Below are 22,448 nucleotides of genomic sequence, written 5' to 3'. Positions count from 1 at the left end.
TGAATGGAAATAGTCTTGAAGAGGTAGGAAAGTTAACTGTAATCGTATTGCAAGTACAAAGGTACGGTCTTATTTGGGTGTTGATGGCCCTGGCTTGTAGTCAAAGACCAGGTCATTATACTTAAGGGTCATATGCCGTATATGTTGTGCTTAAGGGTTGTATGTTGTATGTATATGAGTTGCCATTTGAAAGGGCAGAGACAGGAAGAAGGTGGGATGAAAGTTTGGGAACATATTACATACTATATGTACTAGAAAAACCAAGTTGTACCCTTTTTAGATTGCATTATCCATAAGGATAGAAACATGTTAAGTTTAGCATGTACAAAAAACCCACTAATGTTTGTTCGTATATTCATTATTACTCAGCTCACCATGACAGAGTTAAATTATCATCATTCCAGTTTATGTTCCTTAGGGCATTATGTATATGCAGTCCGAAATTTAATGATGGCGAGTTTTAGAATTTATATTATTGATACATATCATATACACACTTTACAATCAAATAGGATTTCTTGTCCCATCTCTCTGCAGTATTACTTCCACATTTTCCCAAAATTTACTTTCTCCTGTGTTTATTACCTTATTTAGATCTTTCAGATCATAATCTCATATTTTTGATAAAAAAAATGATAGAATTACTTAACTTATTGAATGTTCTGTAGTCCGTCCTCTATTTTGTCATGATAATCTGCTTTACAGTGTTCTCTTTCCTGAATATGTCATTACAAGTATCTTGTTGTTGTATACTAGTTTGCATCTCGATTTAGCCTCACATACAGCAATCTAGAGGTGATTAGTATTCATTTCTTCCAAAAATATTTTACTTTTGCTTTATTAACATGTCTGTAATATCCATTTCAAAGTTTCTCCTTTTATTGTTCATTCCATGATCTTTCTTTTTTAAATTGACCATAAAATGTGTTCTAATTTTCACTATGTCTGTTATTCCCTATTGAATCTTGGGAATGTAAGCTCTTGGAGTTACAGTATAATACTGTGTAGTTTTAGGCAGATATCAAGCCTAGTTTTGTACGTAAAACAGCTGACAGAGTTTGAAATACGTTCTTAAATAATGTTTATCATGTGTGTGTCCTTCAATGTATGTTGGGAGAGCAATGGGTCATGTTGAAAAGATTGATGAATCCTGTGTTAGTGAAGTGTGAGGTAGGTTTAGGTAGGCAAGAGGGTGTATATTTTAGAATTTTTTACTCCTGAGGCAAGCAGTGGAGAGAGTTTTAAAGAAAAATATGGTGTATGCAGCATTAATGGATTTAGAAATGGGGATAAGATAAAGTGAATAGGGAAGCATTTTAGGAAGTTTTGACTCTGTATGGTGTGCATGGAAGATTTTTTTTATTGTTATGAAGAACTTTTACATTGGAAGTAGTGCATGTTTAAGAGTTGGCAGTGGTCTGAATGGGGGATTTGAAATGGAGCACAATAAGGTTGTGTGATGTCATGGGAGTTAATTGAAATGAGATGAGAGCAAGTTTGGATGATTGTAATGTGATACATAACAATGGAGAAACAAGCTGATGATACTTTGTTGTGAGCTAAATTATATGGGGAGTTGGATAGATTCATGGGCTATTTTGATGATATTTTTAGGAGGATACTGAAAGCGAATGTTTAGTGAGGATGGTAGTGGGAAGACTGAAGTCGAAAGCAGAGTCAGGCAAGGGAGAAGAACTGGGGATGCATAGAAAGCTCTATTGGATATAAAAGTTTAAGCATAGAATATGCAAAAAGCTTGCTGAAGGAGTACTTGTCCCATTGCTGATGTATGGATGAGAAAGCCAAGTGTATGTAGAAAAGAAAATGTGAAAATAAGGGCAGTACAGATGAATGATCATATGCATTGATCATTTGGAATTCGGATGAGAGATAATATAAGCATGGGGGAAGGATTTATAACATGAAGTTATAAGAAAGATGCGTCAATGAAAGGCTGTGGATGATGTGGTCATGGAGAATATATGGATGGTGCTGGGTTGGATAAAATGATATAGAGCAGCACAGCAGAAAATACATGGAAGAGAGAGATAAGCCACATAAGAGAGAGAAAGATATAGAGAGAATTGAGTATGGGGCTAATTGTATTTTGGATGAAGATGCTGTGGAAGCATTTTGAGCATGGAAGTGTTGATGGTGACTTTAGTCTCAGCAGACCAAGAAAACTTATTGTGTTAAGTGAGAAAGTGAGATGCACTTTTATGAATATGGAAGTCCTTTTTATTAGATGAAATTTGGATAATAGTTATGTTTATGATGATTATCAGTCTCCACGTTACTAATTTGAATTCTTGAAATCTACTCAAAACACAATTCACTTAAAGGAAGGAAAAACCTGAGTTTTTATGGTTAGTATGATATTATGCAATTGAAAAAAATTACTTGCATTACAAATGCTTGAAGATCTGCTGCATAAAGTTACCTCATTTTGTTTATTTTGTTCATTTTGTCCATTAGAAGCAAACTGGTAGTGCAAAACCCTGTTTATATCACGCCACTGATGTCATCCTTATTTCTGGTGTAGGAGACTCGCATCAGCTCTCAAAACCAAACATTTACGGAAGAATTTTGCTTGTTGGCTTTGCTCTAAACTTCATGAAGTAGTGATCTTTCTCTTGCTACATGAAGAATGAAGCTGTTAGAATAATCAGTTCATGAGTTTGCTCTTAGCCAGTGTGACAAACCAGGAACAGAAAGTATTGGGGGAAGAGGAAAAGTAAGAAGCATGAGAATTGCATTGTTTACTGATGTGTTATCTGAAAATTCTCAGCACAAGAAGTAGGACTTGTGTGTTGATATATCATCCTTCCTTCTCTCTTTATTTTGTTTATGCTTTAGCATTCCAGTTGTGGGGACGGCATGATTCTTTTCACATTTTTGATTGTCATTTCATTGTACATAAACAGAGAACATTAAAGTGAGCTTAAATGTACACTGCTTTTGATATTTGTAGATTACTCTGGATGTTTTATTTTGCTTTCAGTGCACAAGGTGCCATATAAGATACAATTGGTTGATTGTGTAATCAAACATTTTGGTATTTCTTTAACTTTAGTATTTTGATAAATTTTATGCTAAAGCTGATGAGGCTAGTCATGAAGTGTAGATTATAAGGACAAAATGATCAGTCTCTAATTACAAAAATATTACACATGATGTACTGTATTTTCACCTGCTCAAATAATAGCTAGGTTTCGTATTGTAATTAGCACTGCATGATTTCAAATGATGCTTGTATGCTTGCATTAAAGTGTAGGTTGTTATCAATGGCAACTAATTAAGCACCAACAGTTATTCTAAGATATGTTTATGAATTTTTTTTTCTTTTAATTGCAAGTTAATTTGCATGCTTGCTAAATGATAGATTTTTTTCTTGATAATGGTAGATCATTCCTCCAGTGTAGTCTCGGTTTTGTGAATGCTGCACTTCATATATTTTAAAGTGTATAATGAGAATTGTAAATGTAAAATAGCATCTTTTAACTGTTGTTGAATTACAGAATTGGCATGTTTTTTAATTATTGCTTGAATAAGGATACATAGTTTAATAACTTTATTTCATCAGATATATTAAGAGATGTTCCTCTTTAATTCACCACCAATTTTTTGTAACTGTATGGATATCTTTCTTGTCTTTCATGCTTGATCACTGTTTCCTGTGTTAGTGAAGGAATAAATGAAGAAAGGCCATATCCTTTCACGTCCATTCTTTAGCTGTGTCATGTGTAATGCGCAGAGACTACGGCTCCCCATCCACAACCAGGCCCATAGACCTTTCCATAGTTTACCCTTGATACTTCCCATGCCCTGGTTCAGTCCATTGATAGTAGATAGACCCCAGTATACCACATTGTTCCAGTTCACTTTATCTCATGCACACCCTTCACCCTCCTGTCCTGATTGCACAACATCTTTTTTAGCTTTTTTTCTTCCATCTCCACTTTGGTCACCCAGTTCTTGTTCTCTCCACTTCTGATATATTCATTTTCTTTGTCAACCTTTCCTCACTTATTCTCTCTGTAAGTCCTAACCATTTCAGCACACCCTCTACAGCTTTCTCAACCACACTCTTATAATTGCTACACTCCCCTCTTACCCCTGTATTAGTCAATCAAACCACCTCATACCATAAAGTGTCCTCAAATGGGCAGCTCAGAGTCGAGAGCATAGGTTTGAACCCTGGGTCTGGCAGTTGGTCCACAGTCAACCCAGGTCTTCATCTGTCTATAGGGGTTGGTCAGTTAATTAGGTACCTGGCTCAGGCTAGGGTATTAGGGGTTCAGTGTCCTATGTCATCTCAGAAAAAGAAAAAAAAAATAATTTCCAACACATCCACCCTCCTCACAGTCTCATCTATAGCACATGCCTTGCATCCGTATGATATTGTTTTGATTATTATACCGCCAAATATAACCATATCTGCTCTCCAAGGTAACAGTTTTTCTTTCCACATATTCTGCAGCATTCCCAGAACCTTTGACCCCTCACCAACCCTGTGACTCGCTGCTAAACTTAATAATCTTGCTTTTATTCACATTTACTCTCAACTTCCTCCTTTCACTTGCCCTTCCAAACTGTCACCAACTTCTGCAGTTTCTCTCTTGAATCTGCCACCAGTGGTGTATCCAGCAAATTGCAGCTGACTCATTTTCTGGGCCTTGTCATCTCCAACAGATGGCATGTTCACCTCTTTCTCCAAGACTTGCGCATCTACCTCCCTCACCACCCCATCTGTAAACAAATTGAATGGCCATAGTGACATCACACACCCTTGATGAGGGCCAACTTTCTCTTGGATCCATTCATTCTCCTCCCCTCTTATTGTACATATATCTTATACCCATGATAAAATCTCACTGCTTTCAGCAGCTTTTCTTCAACCCTGTATATTCTTAAGACCTTCCACAGAACACCTCTGTCACTCCTATCATATGCTATCTCCAGATCCATAAATGCTACGTACAAATCCATCTGTTTCTCATAGGTATTTCTCACATACATTCTTTAACACAAACTCATCCTCTACTATCTATCTATCTATCTATCTATCTATATCTCTGATGCCTGTTCCAATCGGAACTCCCCCCAAATGGGTGGCCAAGGCAACAGAGTCTCCATAACTAAAGAACTTCATTGCCTCTTCTTAGCCTTAGTGCCTCACCCTTGACAGGCCATTGGCAGGGGGCAAGTCTAGCACAGTGTTTGCAGAGGCTCTTACCGAATGTTCCTAATGACTACTTCTATCTAATGTTCCTAACGACTACTTCTATCTAAAGCTTCTATCTACTACTTCTGCCTAATGTTTCTATATAATGCTTCTGCCTAAATGTTCCTACCTACTACTTCTGTCGACTGCCCTTACCATTTTGCCAAAAGGCAGGGCTAGCTCATAGGGCTCTCCACAGGAAAATCTAGAGTTGCGAAGAATGAGCTTCGTGAGTTAAGTGTTATATATGTGTGTGGACAGAATGCCAGCTTCTGCCTAAATGTTCCTACCTACTACTTCTGTCGACTGCCCCTACCATTTTGCCAAAAGGCAGGGCTAGCACATAGCGCTCTTCGCAGGAAAATTTAGAGTTGCGAAGAATGAGCTTCGTGAGTTAAGTGTTACATATGTGTGTGGACAGAACGCCAGTAGTCCACATGTTATTGAGTCAGAAAGAAAAGACAGCTACCTGGGTCAGAGGAGTGCAACTTGACAGCCACAAAAGTGCCGGCTCACTAAGCAGATGTCACTAACCCTCCTGATACCCAGGTGGGTAGTACCAGTAATATACCTCCTTGGTCGTTAGCTGCCTACCAGTTACTACCTACGTCCTCTACCACTTCTGAAACCACACTGTTCCTCCCTAATCTGATGTTATGTACATACATTCACCCTCTCAATAACTACTCTCCCATACAAATTACCAGGTGCACTCAAAAAAATTAGTATACTTCTAAAGTTCAAACATTCATCTTTATCCCCTTTACCTTTATACAATGGCACTATACATGCATTCCACCAATTACCAGGCACCTGTTCCATGCATACATTGAAAATCTTAACTAACCAACGAACAACTGCAATACCATCCACACCCCGCCACCTTGGCAGTAGTAACTGGTAGGCAGCTAACGACTAGGGAGGTATATTATTGGTACTACCCACCTGGGTATCAGGAGGGTTAGTGATATCTGCCTAGTGAGCCGGCACTTTCGTGGCTGTCAAGTTGCACTCCTTTGACCCAGGTAGCTGTCTTTTCTTTCTGACTCAATAACATGTGGACTGTTAGCATTCTGACCACACACATATAATCTCTTTGTCATATGTAACACTTAACTTCTTTCTTCACCAAACCACTCTTCATGACTCTCTCACATTGCATATCACCCTGACCCAGACACCCTACATCTGCCATCCCACCATCAAACACATTGAACAGTCCTTCAAAATACTCACTCCACCTCCTCTTCACTTCATCATTACCTGTAACCACCTCTCGTTTAGCCCCCTTCTCCAACATTCTTACTGATATTCATTCACCCCAACTCTCATTTGCCCTCCTTTTCCTGAACATTCCTCTTGACATCCTGCCATTTTCTACCATACATCCACCAATCATCTGCATTGCTTCTCTGTAAGTACCACCCAAATGCCTCTCTTTCCTGTTTCACAAGTGACTTTGCTTCTTCATCCCGCTACTTGCTCTTTCTAATCTGCTCACCTCTCCCCTTTTGCATGCCTTATACACCTCTTCCACTAAATACCTCCCATTTTTCACCTGCTCTCTTTGCTTCATCTAATCTTACCTTTTGCCTTTCTACACAGAGTCACTCATGATATTTCTTCATATGTCTCTTTTCCAAGCTCATCATTCTCTCCTCTCTCTTCTCACCAATATTCTTTCTTCTTTTCTGAAAACCTGTACAAATCTACATGCCCTCCTTCACAAGATAGTGATCAGACATACCACCAGCTGTTCTCTCAGCACATTTACATCCAAAAAATATCTATTCCAAGCCTTTCAATTTATATGTTGTAATGCAACGCTGCCTGCTGACCATTTTTCCCACTCACATATGTATACCTCTGTATGTCCCTCTTTTTAAACCAGGTATTCCCAATCGCCAGTCCTTTTTTAGTATACAAATCCACAATCTGGTCACCATTTCCATTCATAATACTGGATACTCCACCCCCCCTCCAATTATGCCTTTAACTGCCACATTACTTAACTCCACATTTAAATAGCCCATTTACTGATACCAAGTTTCTTGCATCAGAACTGCTGAATCATTCACTCAACAAGTATGCAATCTGTGGGAGAGGAGAGGGCCTGAGAAGCTGTTCATTTATTATTTGCTGATGATACAGCTCTGTTGGCAGATTTGAGTGAGTTTGAATGGAGAAAAATCAGAGGAAGTGAAGTATTTTAGATAACCAGGAGTGGACACGACAGTGGATGGAACCATAGAAAGGGAAGTGAGTCATAGGGTGGGGTTTTAGGCTAAAGGTTCTTGGAGCACTAAGGAATATGTGGAAAGAGATAGTTATCTGGGAAGGCAAAAATGGATACATATGAAGGCATACTGGTCCCAACAATATTATAAGGATGCAAAGCAAGGGCTATAGATAAGGCTGTGCGGATGAGGGTGGATGTGTGTGGGAAGTGGAATTTTTGAGAATAGCATGTAATGGGAGGTGGTTTTCAAGTAAGTAATGAAGGGGTATGAGAGAGGTATGACAATAAAAACAGTAGTTGAGAGAGTTGAGGAGGGTGAGTTAAAATGGTTTGGACAAATGAAGAGAAAAAGTATGTAAAGGTTGACAAAGAGGATATGTGTCAGAAGTGGAGGAGACAAGGAGAGTTGAGTGAAAAAAATTCTGAGCAATCAGGGCCTGAACATGCAGGAGGGTGAAAGGTGTGCAAGGGTTAGTGTAAATTGGAACGATGTAGTACACTGGGGTTGACAAGCTGTCATTGGAATGAACCAGGGCATGTGAAGCATCCAGGGTAAACCATGGAAAGGTCTTTGGGGCTTGGGTGTTTTTTAAAGGGAGCTGTGGTTTGGTGCATGGCACATGATGGCTAAATAATGGATATGAGTGGATGTGGCCTTTTTTCATCTGTTCCTCACACTACCTCGCTAACGTGGGAGACTGTGATCAAATATGCACAGTTTATATATGTATGTTTATTTGTGTATATTTAGCTGCCCTAGAGGGTTGTTTGATAGGTTCATGGATATAGTTTTAGTTATGAGATATTCATTGCACTCCAAATTCATTTGATTATTATGCTGACCACATGGTCGTTTTCATACTGTGCGCATTCCATTAATAGTAAAGACACTTTTTGGTTTTTCATACCATTATTAGGGAGATTCACCCAAAGGCTATATTTTTGCTTTTGATTAAACCATTGCGTTTTATTCCCTTGCGATTGATTCTTGGCTAAATTGCAAGTGTGCCTTTGTGTAGTCTTGAAAGGGCAGTTACGTGTTATGTAATTGGTATAGTTCTTTATGATATATTTGTATCACATGCTCATACTGAATGCATTTCCATTTTTCTCACCAGTGCATCACTTTACCACAATGGTAGTGTCCTTTATTGTTTATATTTTCATGAACAGCACCTAATATTATAATCTTTCAATTCTTCATTCTGAATGAGACATTATCAATATTTTCCTGGATTGTCCATTATGCTCTTTTGCACTATGGGAAGAAGACATTCAGTTTTTCATGGATACAAATTTTGGCAATAGATTTCCACTCAGAGATTTTGTTATATATTGAAAATTGTAGAATGATTTGAAGTCTGCTTAAGTAGGTATTGTACTAGTCTGTGAAGTTTTTTTTATGAAGTGTTTGATGTTATGCAGTAATGAATGAATAATATCAAGGAGGTCATGGGGTTGTGGGGCTATGGTGGAATAAGCTGTACCAGGACAAGGCCCTTGCTAGGGTAAGTCTTGGCAAATCTCAAACAACAACAATGAATAATATTCTTCAGGGCAGGGTGTGGTATGTGAAGTAATGAGGAGGATCATAGCGGCCCGAGCCATCCACAATGTTTTCTCAACAAATGAATTACGACTCTCTATTTCCAACATGTATCTTGTACTGTCTGATGCTGCTACCAAGACTATTCGTCTCCAACATAACTTGAAAGATGTTGCCTATTGGGCCACTCACAGTGAAAACCATAAGTAAGTACTGCACTAAACGGTATAGACACCGTACAGTATTCATTTTGTACATTTACAGTGAATGAGGTGAGTGGATATATCTGTGCTCATTTTGATAATATATATCAGTTTATTTTTTCTAGATATTCTGTGAAAGGACTTAATGTTTATACTTCAAATCCTTGTTTTAGTAACTGTAATGTTAATATTTCCTCTTTCTTTGCCATGTTTCTTCTTCTATGCTTTAAATCCCTGAATTTTTAATCCCTTCTTACTCTCACTCATATTTCCCTCCTGTGTATTTGTTCTAATCAGTATACATGTTTCCTTTTTTTTGTGCTTACCAAAATATTTTTTCTCATTTTGATTTGAACTGGCATTGATGTAAAGCTTGTAACTCTTAGAGTTCTCCTTTGTATAGGTAGATTATCAAAAGTTTCTCTCTTAAAATCTTTAAACTTCCAAAATCCTTTGTCCAGCACATTAAACTTTTCCATCTTCCTGGAGCATGAGTTTCCAGAGTTGTTAGCTTTGTATGATGCCCCAGCCCATTAGTCATTGTTCTCATAGTCTGAATACACTACAGCAAAACTCCATGCTTCCCTTTTTTATCTATGTGATATTTCTTAAATATCTTCCCTCATAATGAAACCAAAAGATAAAAAGCATCTGGGTGTAGTATTGCAAGGAGTGGAAACAATGCAAAAAGAATTATATAAAGATGTGTTGTTGTATCACTTGAATTTGTCTTTCTGTCGTGTTAATACAACTTTTGGTGAAGATTGAACGAAAAGTAGAACTGAGGAGGTACACAGCTCGAAAAGGTGAATAATGATAAGACCACAAACAAAGGTCAGAAGAAAAGAAAGTTTGTGCAGTTGAAATTCAAAACTAAGTTAGTTGATTTTGATGGGTATACCAACGACGATGAAAGCAATTTGTTAACTGCAGTATGTGTACATAGTGAATCAGAAGAAAAACAAATAATGAAGATAAGCCACAAGAACTTTGAGATAATTGCTGTAAACATCCAGATTTGAACACAGATTGAGTGACATGTACACAGTTTCTTAGAATTAGTAGCAGTATAGCAGTGACACTTTATAAGGATCTAGTAGGAAAAGAGATTGAAAGTGAAGAAAATTTTAATGACCATGGAATTATCAGATATGAAAGCTGAAATTTGAGGATTGCATTAAGAGAACCTCATCAGCAAATTCGGTAATGAGTGGTTTGATAATTTGATCTTTCTTTACAAGAGGCATAAAGCTGAAAATGGAACTGATCAATGTATATGAATGAAGCATATAGATATAACATGTTTTAGGATCACAGAATAAACAAGTTGGAATTGATAAACTGGGAAATATTCAGAGGCACTTTATAAACTGAGTCTTGGGAATGCAGCACCTAGAGTAACATGAAAGGTTGAAAGGACTTGAACATACTATGTAGAGAAAAGAAGTGAAAGATAGATGATGATTATGCAAATGGACATTTTGAAAGAAGGAAAATTTAATGGGAGTGAAAATTTCACATTATGGAAAAAATTATGTAATTACAAAACTATGAAGTATGTCAAAAGGCATAAAGCAAATATGCTATTAAGGTTAGCAAGAAAGATAAGAGTACTCTTTTGATTTAGTGGCAACTAAAATGAAATATCTGAAAAGAATGAGTACAGAAGCAGCAAGACTAGACAAACAGCTAAAGATGGCTCCAGATGAAATCAACATTGAGATGTTGCATGGTGTGTGTGTGTGTGGCAGCAAAGATTAAGAGTATTTTGAAAGACGTATATGCAGCAAGTGCTAAGTTCTAGCCCAGCCTCTTCGTAAAATCTTTGTAGGTAGTTTTTAGTGGGAAGATATGTACACACATACACGCATACACAAATACATACTTAGTTTTCTTGTTTTTCCTAAGGATGCATGTTCTATCTGCAAGGGGTGTCCTGGTTTGTAGAAACATAGGTGTTGTTGTGTTGTTTCAGATATGTGTTTGGACTGCTGCTATATTTAGTGTTGTGATTCATACTTTATCTTGATATCTCCATATCATTGTACATTTACCCATACCTTTAGCTGTTGTGGAAACTTCTTATCAAAAGCTTTCTTTACCGTTATTTCTTGTATTATGTTTCTCTTTGTCTCTATGTGTTGTGTGCTATGTATTTCATTTCTTCACTCGTAGCAAAATGGCACTTTTAATTCTGCATCTCATGAATCATTTTAGACTGGTGGGATACATAGTTCGGCAAAGTGACAGTGATGGTGCAGACAACAGCAGGTATTCCTGCTTTGTGTTTGAATCGGATGGCAGCGGAACTGATATCTGCACTGCATTAGGAGTGGCGGCAAAGGCAGCATATGATCAGCTCGTGGAAAAGAAGACATTGGAGAAGAAAAGAAAACAAGAAACGGTGAGTAGAGCACTTTCATGCTCTTTTATGGTCTCCCACTGGCTGATGATAATGTAAGTGTCTTAAGGCCCATTAGAAAGTTAAGTTGGTCTGATTATCATGAGGTAGATGGAGGATGAAAAGACTGAAGACTGTGTGAAAGAGAGTAGAACATACTTTTGAACATGTGCCCCAATTTACAGACTACCTCTTTATTAAAGCTTCATATTGATAGTGGCTATTTTAAGCCCATACTTACAAAATGAGGAAATGACCATTCTTATCCTTTATCAGTACACACTTGAATTTCTTGGCTCGCCTACAATGCATAAATAATAGCTTTTTTTTTCTTTTTCTTTTTTCTTTTTTATCTTTTTCTTTTCTTTTTTTTTTTTCTTTCTTTTTTTTTCCTTTTTTTTTCCCAAAGAAGGAACAGAGAAGGGGGACATGAGGATATTCCCTCAAAGGCCCAGCCCTCTGTTCTTAACGCTACCTCGCTAACGTGGGAAATGGCGAATAGTATGAAAGAAAGAAAGATTCATGCAATTTGTTTCTATTAAGAATTAAAACTTTAACTCCTAGTTTAGGAAAAGCATGTTATATGCTTTATTGGCAAGTTTATGGTATCTTGCATTTCATTAGTTTTATTTATATGATTAGAATGAGTGAGGGGAGACTAACTAAGAAGAATGGGAGACCAAACAAGATGGAAGGATGGAGTGAAAGACACAGAGTTATTGCAGCCTAAGCATGCATAAGGGTATGAGGAATGCATAGGATAGAGTGAACTGGAGTGATGTACACAAGGGGTGATGGGCTGTCTGCCAGTGAGTTGAACCAGGACATACAAAGTAGTCAGAGGAGATCACATAAAGGTCTGTGGGGCTTGGCTACAGTTTGAGGGGCTTAGGTGTTGGTGCATCATACATGAGAGCTGTAGAGTGGAAGTGTGCGATTGAGTGTTGTTTCTTCATTTATTGCTGCCTCGCTCAGGAGACAATGAACAAACATGAAAAAATAATTTAGATTTTGTAATTTTGAAAAAACACATTATTTACCAAATTAGCCACTTAAGCTTAAGTACAAGTGTTTTGGGCAATGATGGGTGCCATAGAATTCATATCCTAGTAGATGGATGTCATATTGAGTACTTGATTTTGTCTGATGATTTTGATTTTGATAATGTTTGAAAACTGCATTTATTTTCTGAACAGAAGCTCTTGTTGGACAATATAGCTCAACTCCCAGACATCGATGACCCCCCTCCAGTGAGCTCTGATGGTCAGTTCCTCATCCTTGATGGTGACTTGCATGACTCTCCGAGGACACCTCCAGTTGCCTCAAAGAACAGTGAGGTTAAACGAGCTCCTGATCCTGCTGTGGCTGATGGAGAGGATCCAGAAAGTGAAGCTTAATGCCCTAGTCATCTGTAAGGACAGTAGTTCCAGTACTGTATCTTGTAGAGAACCTGAAGTCTGATTGTTTGCGACTGTATACCTGTCAAATGTATACACAGCTCCTCACTTTTCACTTTATATTTAAGGTAGACAATCTGGTTTTGTATAGTACTGAAATGTATTTGCCAGGTGTAATGTTATAGAATTATAGATACTGTTGCTTCCTCTCTCTGTAGATCCACAATATTGGGATTTTTACCGTATAGACACACAATCATACATGTGCACACATATGCGCGCACACACACACAATAGCATGTTATTACTTTCTTGAAGTGTAGATATACCATATAGGCTTTTTACTGTATGGGAAGGTATGTCTTCACACTATCCTTCTTGATGGTTTCCATACAGTACATTTAATCTGATTTTATAATAGATAAAACTTTGAATTGATGTGCCAGATAAATCACATTGGTCCTTGTCTTTCATATTGTGAGGAGCTTTTGACTTTGTAATTATGGTAATGAAGATTACCAGGTTATTGCACTGCATTTACATATTCATTGTATAGAGAAGCGTTGGCTTTAGATTTTTGAACAGCAACAAATTTTCATATAAAGTGAATGTATTTTATCAGTTTCTTGAGAGAACTGAAATATGTGACAAGAATAGCTGCCTGTTATTTTTAACAATGTAAAAACCTAGATTGTGAAATGCAGATTAAATTGTCATCTGTATTACTGCCTTATAACTTAAATGTGTATAATTTTTTACTCAAAATAAAAACTTGAAAGACAGTGGAACATAGGTATGATAATGCATGTTTTCACATCTAACGAATGATAATTATTACTTATAACAGAGTGCTTAGTTATCACATAGCTTTTCTTATTTTGATATGTATGCAGTTGATATTTGTGGCCAAGTATTTTTTAGTACTCTGTAATTCGGCTTTTGGTTGGGCCTTCAAATTGCCAGTAGGGCCAGCCTCCTCCAATGCCAGTCGTCAAACTGACTTCAAGTAAATGTAAACAAATAAATAACAACAATTTACTGTTATTTGTTTGAATAATCAATTTTGTCATTGAGGTGTAACCAGACTCTCATAGCTTGAGGGTACATTGCGAGTAAAGGTCACTTTGGGAGGCTGTATCATTGGAAATACAGTCGTGTCAAAGAACTTCTTGCTCCAAAGGAGTTCATTTCTCGCTGCTACTAGAGGTAGCCCAACCTTGGGGTGTAGAATCCTTTGGGAAAGAGATCCTGATAACACTGGCACTCTTTCCTGAAAATTGATCCTGAGGCAATGATAAATATATATAGATAATTAAATGTTCATCATTAAGAATTGCTAAAATTTTCAGTTCGTAAATTTCTTTTGTAATTCAAAGTAAGGAGAACATATTGATTTTACTTTGTCATGCTATGTTTTGAACCAAATTTTATTCTTGTCCGTGATATATATTTAAATCAAATACAATGAAGTACAAATTATTTTAACATCGCTGAAACTTACTGATCTTTAAACTGAAAGTTTTATTGGTTCTCTTTTATTTTCGCCCTACAAATATCTCAGTAATTTTTGTAGGTATTTCATGTTGCATGAACATGGGTATATCAACTAATACTGAAGATTTTCATTTGTCAATAAACATTAGCATTAGTGAAATATGTGATACCATTCTGGTCATCTGTAATTATAGGAAAAATTTTTAGATTTTCCTTTTAAGCAGGCTTTACTGATGCAGATAATACTTGTCAGCTCATAATTATTGTATTAGTGTAAAAAGTGCTCTTGAAACTGTCATTCAGTAATAAATAAATGTAAAGGTCTTCCAGTTATTATCCATTTTGAAGCTAACATTGAAACATATGGCATTTATGTTATTCAACGGTTTCAGAAAACATGCAGGAAATTTAAGTTTAAGGAACCATAAAGACACGGGCCTCACTGAAGTCTCTCATCAAATGATATTAATCCTGAAGGATTTTAAGATGGGTTAAAATTTGACTTAAAAGGCCTTCCACGTGAGCAGATTACTTACACATGTACAGCATGTTCCTGTCATTATTTTAAACTGGCACATATGGTGGTTAATATCTATATAAGATGAATGTGATGCAAGTTTATTTGTATGGAAACATCTGTCAGTTTGACTGATATCACGTCTTGTAAATGGAGTTGGTAGGTAGCAATTAGCAGGCAGCCTCCGACCAGAAAGGTGTATTAACGATGTTACCATCTTGGGTATCAAGAGGGTTAATGACAGCTAAATAGTGAGCCAGAAATTCAGTGTTTAAGTTGCAATCCTATGACCCAGGTAGCTGTCTTTGTGCCTCGCCCAAATGTGAACTGTTAGCATACGGTTCACAAACATACAATCTTTCTTCCTCACACATAACACTTGACAACATTTAACTCGCTCATTTTTCCTAACTCTAGATTTTCCTGCAGAGTGGTATGGGGTAGCGGTACTTTTTGGCAAAATGGTAGAAGCCATAGATAGAAGGTAGGTACATTAGACAGGAGCATTGTATAGTAGTAGGTAGGTACATCCATGTGGAAGCATAAAGGATTAGGTTGGAACATTGGGTAAGAGCCATTGCCGCTACCCTGTTAAGGATGAGGCAGTAAATGCTAAAAAGTGCCATTATCGTTGAATAGTTTTGGAAACTCATAGTGTTCAAACCCATGAGGGAGTTTCCAAAAGGAATGGGAGTCAGAGAGATATAGATAAATGTATGTGATTAGAGTAGAACAATGCTGTGTGTTCTTTTTTCTTTCTTTTTCAAACTATTCGCCATTTCCCGCATTAGCGAGGTAGCGTTAAGAACAGAGGACTGGGCCTGTGAGGGACTACCGTCACCTGGCCCAATTCTCTGTTCCTTCTTTTGGAAAATTAAAAAAAAAAAAAAAACGTTCTGTGCTGTTCTATTTTATTTTTTTTTTTTTTTTTTGAAAGGAGTGTTCCTTAAGGTCTCAAAAAGATTCCATAGGCGTAATCATCAAAGAAACACCTAGAGGTCAGTATAGGGGATGAACATAATCACTTTCCTTAAGAAAATAATAGGAAATTTCAAATCGGCCATTATGCTTCATCTTTACCATGTCAATCAGTCAATCAGTTCGTTGGGTTATTTATTCTCTACTATGAATATTCGCCAGCAATTTTTCCATCCTAGGAAATCAAAAGGTTATGTTACGAGCCTAAAAAATTATCTTGAAGAAAACGATTATCTTCCAATATCTCTATATTTATCTTCCAATGTATGTTTTTATAGCTTAGATAAAACTATTTAAAAATTTTTATTCACTTTGATATAATGATCTAGTCAAATTTACAGAAAGAAAATATATTTTGGTGCAATTATTTTTAGGTTTGTTGTCTTGAGGTAAACAAGCCGAGCAAGAGTTGCTGTCAGTCGAGTGTTGGACTTTGGCTCGTGAACTACTGAGTTGTACAACCAATTTGGTAATTAATTTAAAGTTTTGTATATTGTATGTGTCATAGATTTATATAATGAAAAAAAGGAATATGAAAAACAGTTGGGAAGATTGTACATGTGTCTTCTGCTTGTAGCTTAAGCTATACAGGGGTTAATAAGGTCAGGTCAAGTGGGTGTCAATTAGTCATTATAGACGCCATAAAACTCTATAGGATCCAGGGTGATAATTTCCTTTTTTGTGCAGGACTTTCGAAAATGATTGTGGGACACCATTGGGGTCCCGCCTGCTTTAGGTTAGAGGGGACGAGCCAATTCCTTACACCGTTAAAGGTTTGAAGGGTTATTAACCCTCTATTTTCATCTAATTTAGATCCTTCCTTAAATTATAAGTAATTAACCTTGTCACACGTGGAATAGAAGAATATCAGCATTTTTGCCGTAAATAATTTTACGAAGTGTATGAAGTCCATTACCTTCTTTTAGTGGTGCCCTTAAACTGAAGCTTTACGCAGACTAGTGGATGGGGTTGGCTATGATGATCAGAGAAAACAGTAGGTCAGGGAGATCTAAAGGACACCACAAGTCATCAACTGAACCTACGACATCCTTGCGTAACTTCATGGGAAAAGATGAGATTTACTTTCGAGTGTCAACATGGCGGGGAGATATGTACGAGCAGCATCATTCTTCTACTGTATAATTTGCATACATTGGGAAGGAAGTAAATACAGTCGGCAAACAAACCTCCCAGCGACTAAGTGCAAACAGTGCCATGACGTTGACATATTTCTCGGTTAGAATTTTAGAAGTAGGTAGATTTAGGTTATGAGGGGAAGTGACACGAGGTTTTTGTAGGTTCTGTTGATTTCAAAAAAGTGTTGCACATATATTTACCCTACATTCTTATAAATTATTTTAGCTTTTCCCCATCATCACATTTATCGTATGATGAAGGTATAAACCTCCAAGTCGTGTTCCCTTTCTCTGAATCGGTACTTTTAGATATAAGGAGGCCATTTGATGTGCATATCCCCCAAATTTCTGATTAATTTCTGTGGTACCCGTAAACTGGAACTTTACCTGACATGATGTAGGCAAAAACATGGCCTGTTTATAGCCTATTAGGGTTAAAGGAAAAGCAAGGAGTATAGGAAAAGAAATGAAGAGGTTTATTAAGCTCTTCAGGTGTTAGTAGACCTGGCGCTTAAAGGCTAGAAAGGTTGCAGGAAGTCGTAAAGACAAAAGGAGGGAGAGACTACCACAGCTTTGCTGTACAGGGATGGAAGTAGACATCGTTACAGTCATTCTTCGTGTGGTTGGTCTCCACACATAAACTGCGGGAAGCACCTGTCACATGTCAAGTCGTAGTAGGTTGAACATACACTAACTGCTAATGAGAGCAGTGACCAAGTTGACAAATATAGACAGGGCTGTAACGTCATAGCGGAAGGAGAGGGATGGTTGAAGAGGGGTGATAACGGGAAAGTTATGCTCTTGACTAGCTCGTAGAGAGGTAGAAGGGAAGCCACCCTCGGCATATGAGTAGAACTCCATACCAGGACTAATAAGACCCCCTGTAGCTATTGAATACCTGGTCTCAGTGAAGATAAGTATGGCACCCGTAAGATACCTTTAGTTGTTGGTTGGCCTGGCTGTTAAGGCTGCAGGCCTATGTAAACACCAGGTCCTGGCACTCGGAAGTTCCCCGTTCACTCCACGTACTTTTGACATATTCCACAGCCCCACATCAACATTAGTACTGTTTGTGTGATGTTTTTCACATTATTATTGATCACGAACACAATCCACATGAATGTGTTACTGAAATCTCTTAAAGATCACCCTCTTTCACTTCACACCTTTGAACTTTTTTTTTAACCTTTAGAAAGAATCCATTTACATGTTTTACATTAATTCCTTTCTTCTGTTTAGTGTTACAGCCTTTATATATGTCTTGTGCTTTGATACATTTATTTACACATTTAACATCACTATCCTCACTTCAGTCTAGTGTTACAGCCTTTATATTTGTCTTGTGCTTTGATACATTTCCTTCTTTTCAAGTTATCACAATTGGTGTATGAAAACACTGTGCTTCTGTCTTCACATCTCACCATTCACTATGTCTGCTCTACACTACACACTTTTCCTTTCCATTGTTCACCTAATAGTTGCGTAAATACTGTCAGTTTTTGTGTATGATCACACATTCTTAAAGAAAATATACTGAAAATTTATTTAACTTAATAATTGTAATGATTTGATGTACAAGTTATTAAAAAACTTAGTAATTATGACACCAGTATCATTTGCTTCACAGATATGAGCAGCGATGATATTTTTGATGCTGTTGACACTTTAGAGCAGCAGGAATACACTGCGGGTGAGACGGAAGGCGTAAGAGATGGAAGGCAGAAGCAATTTCAGAATGGATTTACTTTTGGCTGGCAGCAGGCTTGTCACATCCTCCAGGAACTGGGTTGCATAGAAGGTGAATTTCACATAAATGTACTGGATAAATGAAAGCAGTTATTCATGACATTGAAAAGGGATGCAGTAGAATATAGTTAGCAATTATTTTGTATCGCATAAAGAGGCCTTCATCTTTTGTGATGGCTGTGAAAAGAATGTGGTAACACACTAAAGATAGCTTTATCCTTTATTGTTAAAGGGGAGGGTGGCAGTAGTGCCAGGGAATTGCCGCCTTCCCGTTTAATATCATTTACGTTTATACTGATTTGTAACTCTCCAAGCATGTAAATATCCTTGATTTATGTCTCCCCATGGCTTGTTTACATACGAGCCACATGTGCTCTGCGGAACTCTGGGTTTGATTGGGTTTACTTAATTTTTGTGATATTCTCTTTGCAGTAACTGTTCCTTACATCATAGGGCTTCTGAGCTGTAGAAAAGCATCATTAGTTTGAGTTATTAAAGACAGTGAATATGTATGTTAATTGTAAAAGAAATTGTGTTCCAAGTGATGTACCAACTTTAAACTTTTACTTTTTCATGAGTAAATCCATACACGTCCACTGGTTATAATCAGTTTTTCTCTGTAATATTGACTATCTTTTTCCATTTTACAGTCTAACATGACTTTTTTTCTGTTGCCTTTACATTTTTTCTAAAATGTGTTTTGGTGTTTCCTTCTTATTACTGTACTATATATGAAAATTTATTTTATGTCTAGAAAGTGGAATATATAAAAGAATGAATTCCTATATCTAACAGGGAGGCGCTGTTGACATAAATGACAGAGGAATGCGAATTTATATTCATTATAAATGAGGAGTAATACATGCATCGCACTTTTAAGTTGATATCCTTCTTTCTTCTTTGTTTTGAGTTCAGGTGGCTTCTGTTGCAGAAGATTAGGATATTTATTTGAAGGTATTAATTCAATTCAAAAATTTTTATGGTCACCCTCAAGAGATGAGTTGGTTCAGGCCATCTGAAGTAATAAGTTAGATAATGTTATACTGTATTTCATATCTGATGTAGAATAAAGCTGTTCAATCTTTTACTCCCAATCAGGTCTTTTGAGCAGTGTATTGCTGAACTGTGAGTCAGAGCTTGACCCTCGGCTTCGTAAACAAATTCTCAAGCTTTTAGCAACCGTAAGAGATTGGCCTGAGTGGGATCCATCAGCTGAAGATAAAATGGAAACAAAATTGACTGCAATTCACACCAAGACTCGATATATTCTCAAGCAGCTAAATATTTCCTCAACAGTGGTTGATAGAAGTGTTGATGGTGATTTTTGATGTTAATTGTAGTGATATGATATCAAAATAGTATTTTCATTTTTCAATTCTTATTATTTATCAGTCCAATAAGATGATATTTTCATAGTCGCTGATACTGAATTTAAGCTATTAGCATTGAATTCACCAGCAGTGTAGGAAGCAAGCGTACATTAATGTAGAACATATGCATAGTTCATATGGGATTATTAGATCTAATAGCGAAAAGGGATAGTAAATAACAGTTATGATTAGGAGAAATATATACCCCGTGAATGGTTGAATTGGGAACACTGTATGTCCACTCGAGTAGAAAACTATAGACTAATGAAGATGTAGTTTAGAGAGACAGTATATGTTATGACAAATCAGGGCGAGGCATTAAGACACTTTCTCTAAGAATATTGATCACCTTTCTCTTTGTATGCACTGGCATTGAAGACATAGAATTCCATAGGACATGAGATGAACTCTGCGTACTGGTGTGGCTGTCATATAAGTAAAGCATTTTTTTTCACTTGTATTAATGAATAAGAATGTGTGATCCATACAATATACACCAGTGAAGGGAAGTAAAAGGTGAATATAGGAAAAGTTAAAAGGTAGGACTGAACATTATTATAATGTAGAGTTTTAGAATGTGCAGCAATTCTTTGAAATATACCACATAGGATTCTGGAAAAAAGTAGAGTCAACACTGGGCACAGGACAGTATGTTTCACCAAAGTTTGTCCATTAGTACTTTCGTGGACAATTGATAGGTGGTATTTAAACTCAGCTTGTGGGAGGGTTAATGAAAACTAATGTAGCACTTGACAATCAGTTTTTTTAGATTTTATTCAATTTTTATTGTTTTTGCTTCGTAATCTTTAACGCATTAGGTTTTTTTTTTTTTTGCTTCCTCCTATGCACAAAAAGAAAAGTTTTTTAATGAATAGGTGTACAAAAAATATGAAAACCATTTTTCTCATATGAACTAAGGTTTACCATTCCTAGTTTTGGAAAACACAATTTTTACTGAGCAAATCCTATGTATGTAAAAGACTTGTAACCTTTTGTTTACATGATAAAGTGTGCAGAAAACTATCAAAAATCTTGATATTTTCTTGTGAATTTTGAGTGAAGTTTTCCTGGTTTCGTAGAAACACATTGTTTACCAGATTAGCCAATCCTCAGCATTGCTGGTAAGGGTTTGGTCATAGATTTTATGGGTGGCAATTCCCAAGAGAAGGAGTACAACCATCTGCTGTCGTCATTGGCAGAGTACTGAGGCGTCAAGGCTGCTCCAGTGATTCATCCTTTGTTAGGAATGCCATCCATAGAACCTATAACATACACAAAATTCACACATGCAGATTGATGCCGCTGGCACCTTGTCATGTTGGACGTCGATTAACATACATACCACTGAAAGGGATGATAACAAAAGTACTTTCATAAAAGCCCATGAGAGGGCTTCATGAAAATTGATGTAGCTTTTTCAAGGTTGAATCATACTAAATCTTGCAGGCTTCATTCAAATGTTCTGTATGGTTTTTGCAAGACAAGATCTGTCACTGATGTGCTTTTTTATCATGCATGTCTCATCATCGTCTTGAGGGACTTTAGAGCTCCTGATAGCGTGTGGTATTGAGGTTTCATCTCCAAACACCCTTCTTTTGGCTTTCCTCTCTCACTTTGTTCTATTATGTATCTAGCTTCCTCTTAGGCCAGCTTATCTCTGTAGTTGCTAATGGGTCAATTTCTCTCTCTTTCCTCATCAATTATATTGTCCCATAGGTGCACTATTTCCAGTCTTCAACTGGTGACATTATGCCCTCCTCTGCTGATGGCTTAACATTGCATTACCCCACATTTCAAATCTGCCTTATTTTCATTTGCTCAGTATGCATCACTTCTCACCATTTGCACTTTAAGCTCAGATATGAACAGTATTTCCCAGTGGAGTAGATGCAACCTAGTTTGAGTTGATGCCTTTAAAACACAATTTTCCTCGGTTTTTCTCTAAGATCCTTCACAACTTTCCATCCCCCTTTTAATAGCTCCACAAGTCAACAACTCGACACTTTAAACATACTTATTAAACATACTTAGTGTCACGCTAGCCTTCAATCTATCTTGGAAACATCACACTGCATAAAGAGAGACATTTGCCATAACAGCATTGTAGATATTTGTTGAAGAGTTTTATATGTGGGTTTGGATTTTCCATGAATGATATGGTTGCCTCAGACATGCATGGTAAGTGTTAAAGTTAATG

General features: G+C 37.0%; 2 protein-coding genes across 4 annotated transcripts in view; both read left to right on the top strand.

Annotated features, from left to right (window-relative positions):
* LOC139757433 (DCC-interacting protein 13-alpha-like) overlaps positions 1–14,827 on the top strand; it is a 47,692-nt gene extending 32,865 nt beyond the window's left edge. For all 3 annotated transcript variants that reach the window (XM_071677947.1, XM_071677946.1, XM_071677948.1), the window contains 3 exons: positions 9,020–9,215; positions 11,430–11,616; positions 12,810–14,827. In XM_071677947.1, coding sequence (XP_071534048.1) covers positions 9,020–9,215; positions 11,430–11,616; positions 12,810–13,010 — 584 coding nt within the window. In that variant the 3' untranslated portion in view covers positions 13,011–14,827. The remainder of the gene's footprint in view (positions 1–9,019; positions 9,216–11,429; positions 11,617–12,809) is intronic.
* Positions 14,828–16,331: 1,504 nt separating this feature from the next.
* Positions 16,332–21,154, top strand: LOC139757432 (uncharacterized). The gene is made up of 3 exons (XM_071677945.1): positions 16,332–16,468; positions 18,763–18,933; positions 19,980–21,154. Exons 2-3 carry the CDS (start codon positions 18,765–18,767, stop codon positions 20,207–20,209), a joined length of 399 nt encoding a protein of 132 aa, XP_071534046.1. The 5' UTR covers positions 16,332–16,468; positions 18,763–18,764; the 3' UTR covers positions 20,210–21,154.
* The last annotated feature ends 1,294 nt before the right edge of the window (positions 21,155–22,448 follow it).

This window comes from Panulirus ornatus, chromosome 26 (genome assembly GCF_036320965.1).
Source record: "Panulirus ornatus isolate Po-2019 chromosome 26, ASM3632096v1, whole genome shotgun sequence".
Classification (NCBI taxonomy): Eukaryota; Metazoa; Arthropoda; class Malacostraca; order Decapoda; family Palinuridae; genus Panulirus; species Panulirus ornatus.
This window is presented reverse-complemented; position numbering and strand designations above follow the sequence as displayed.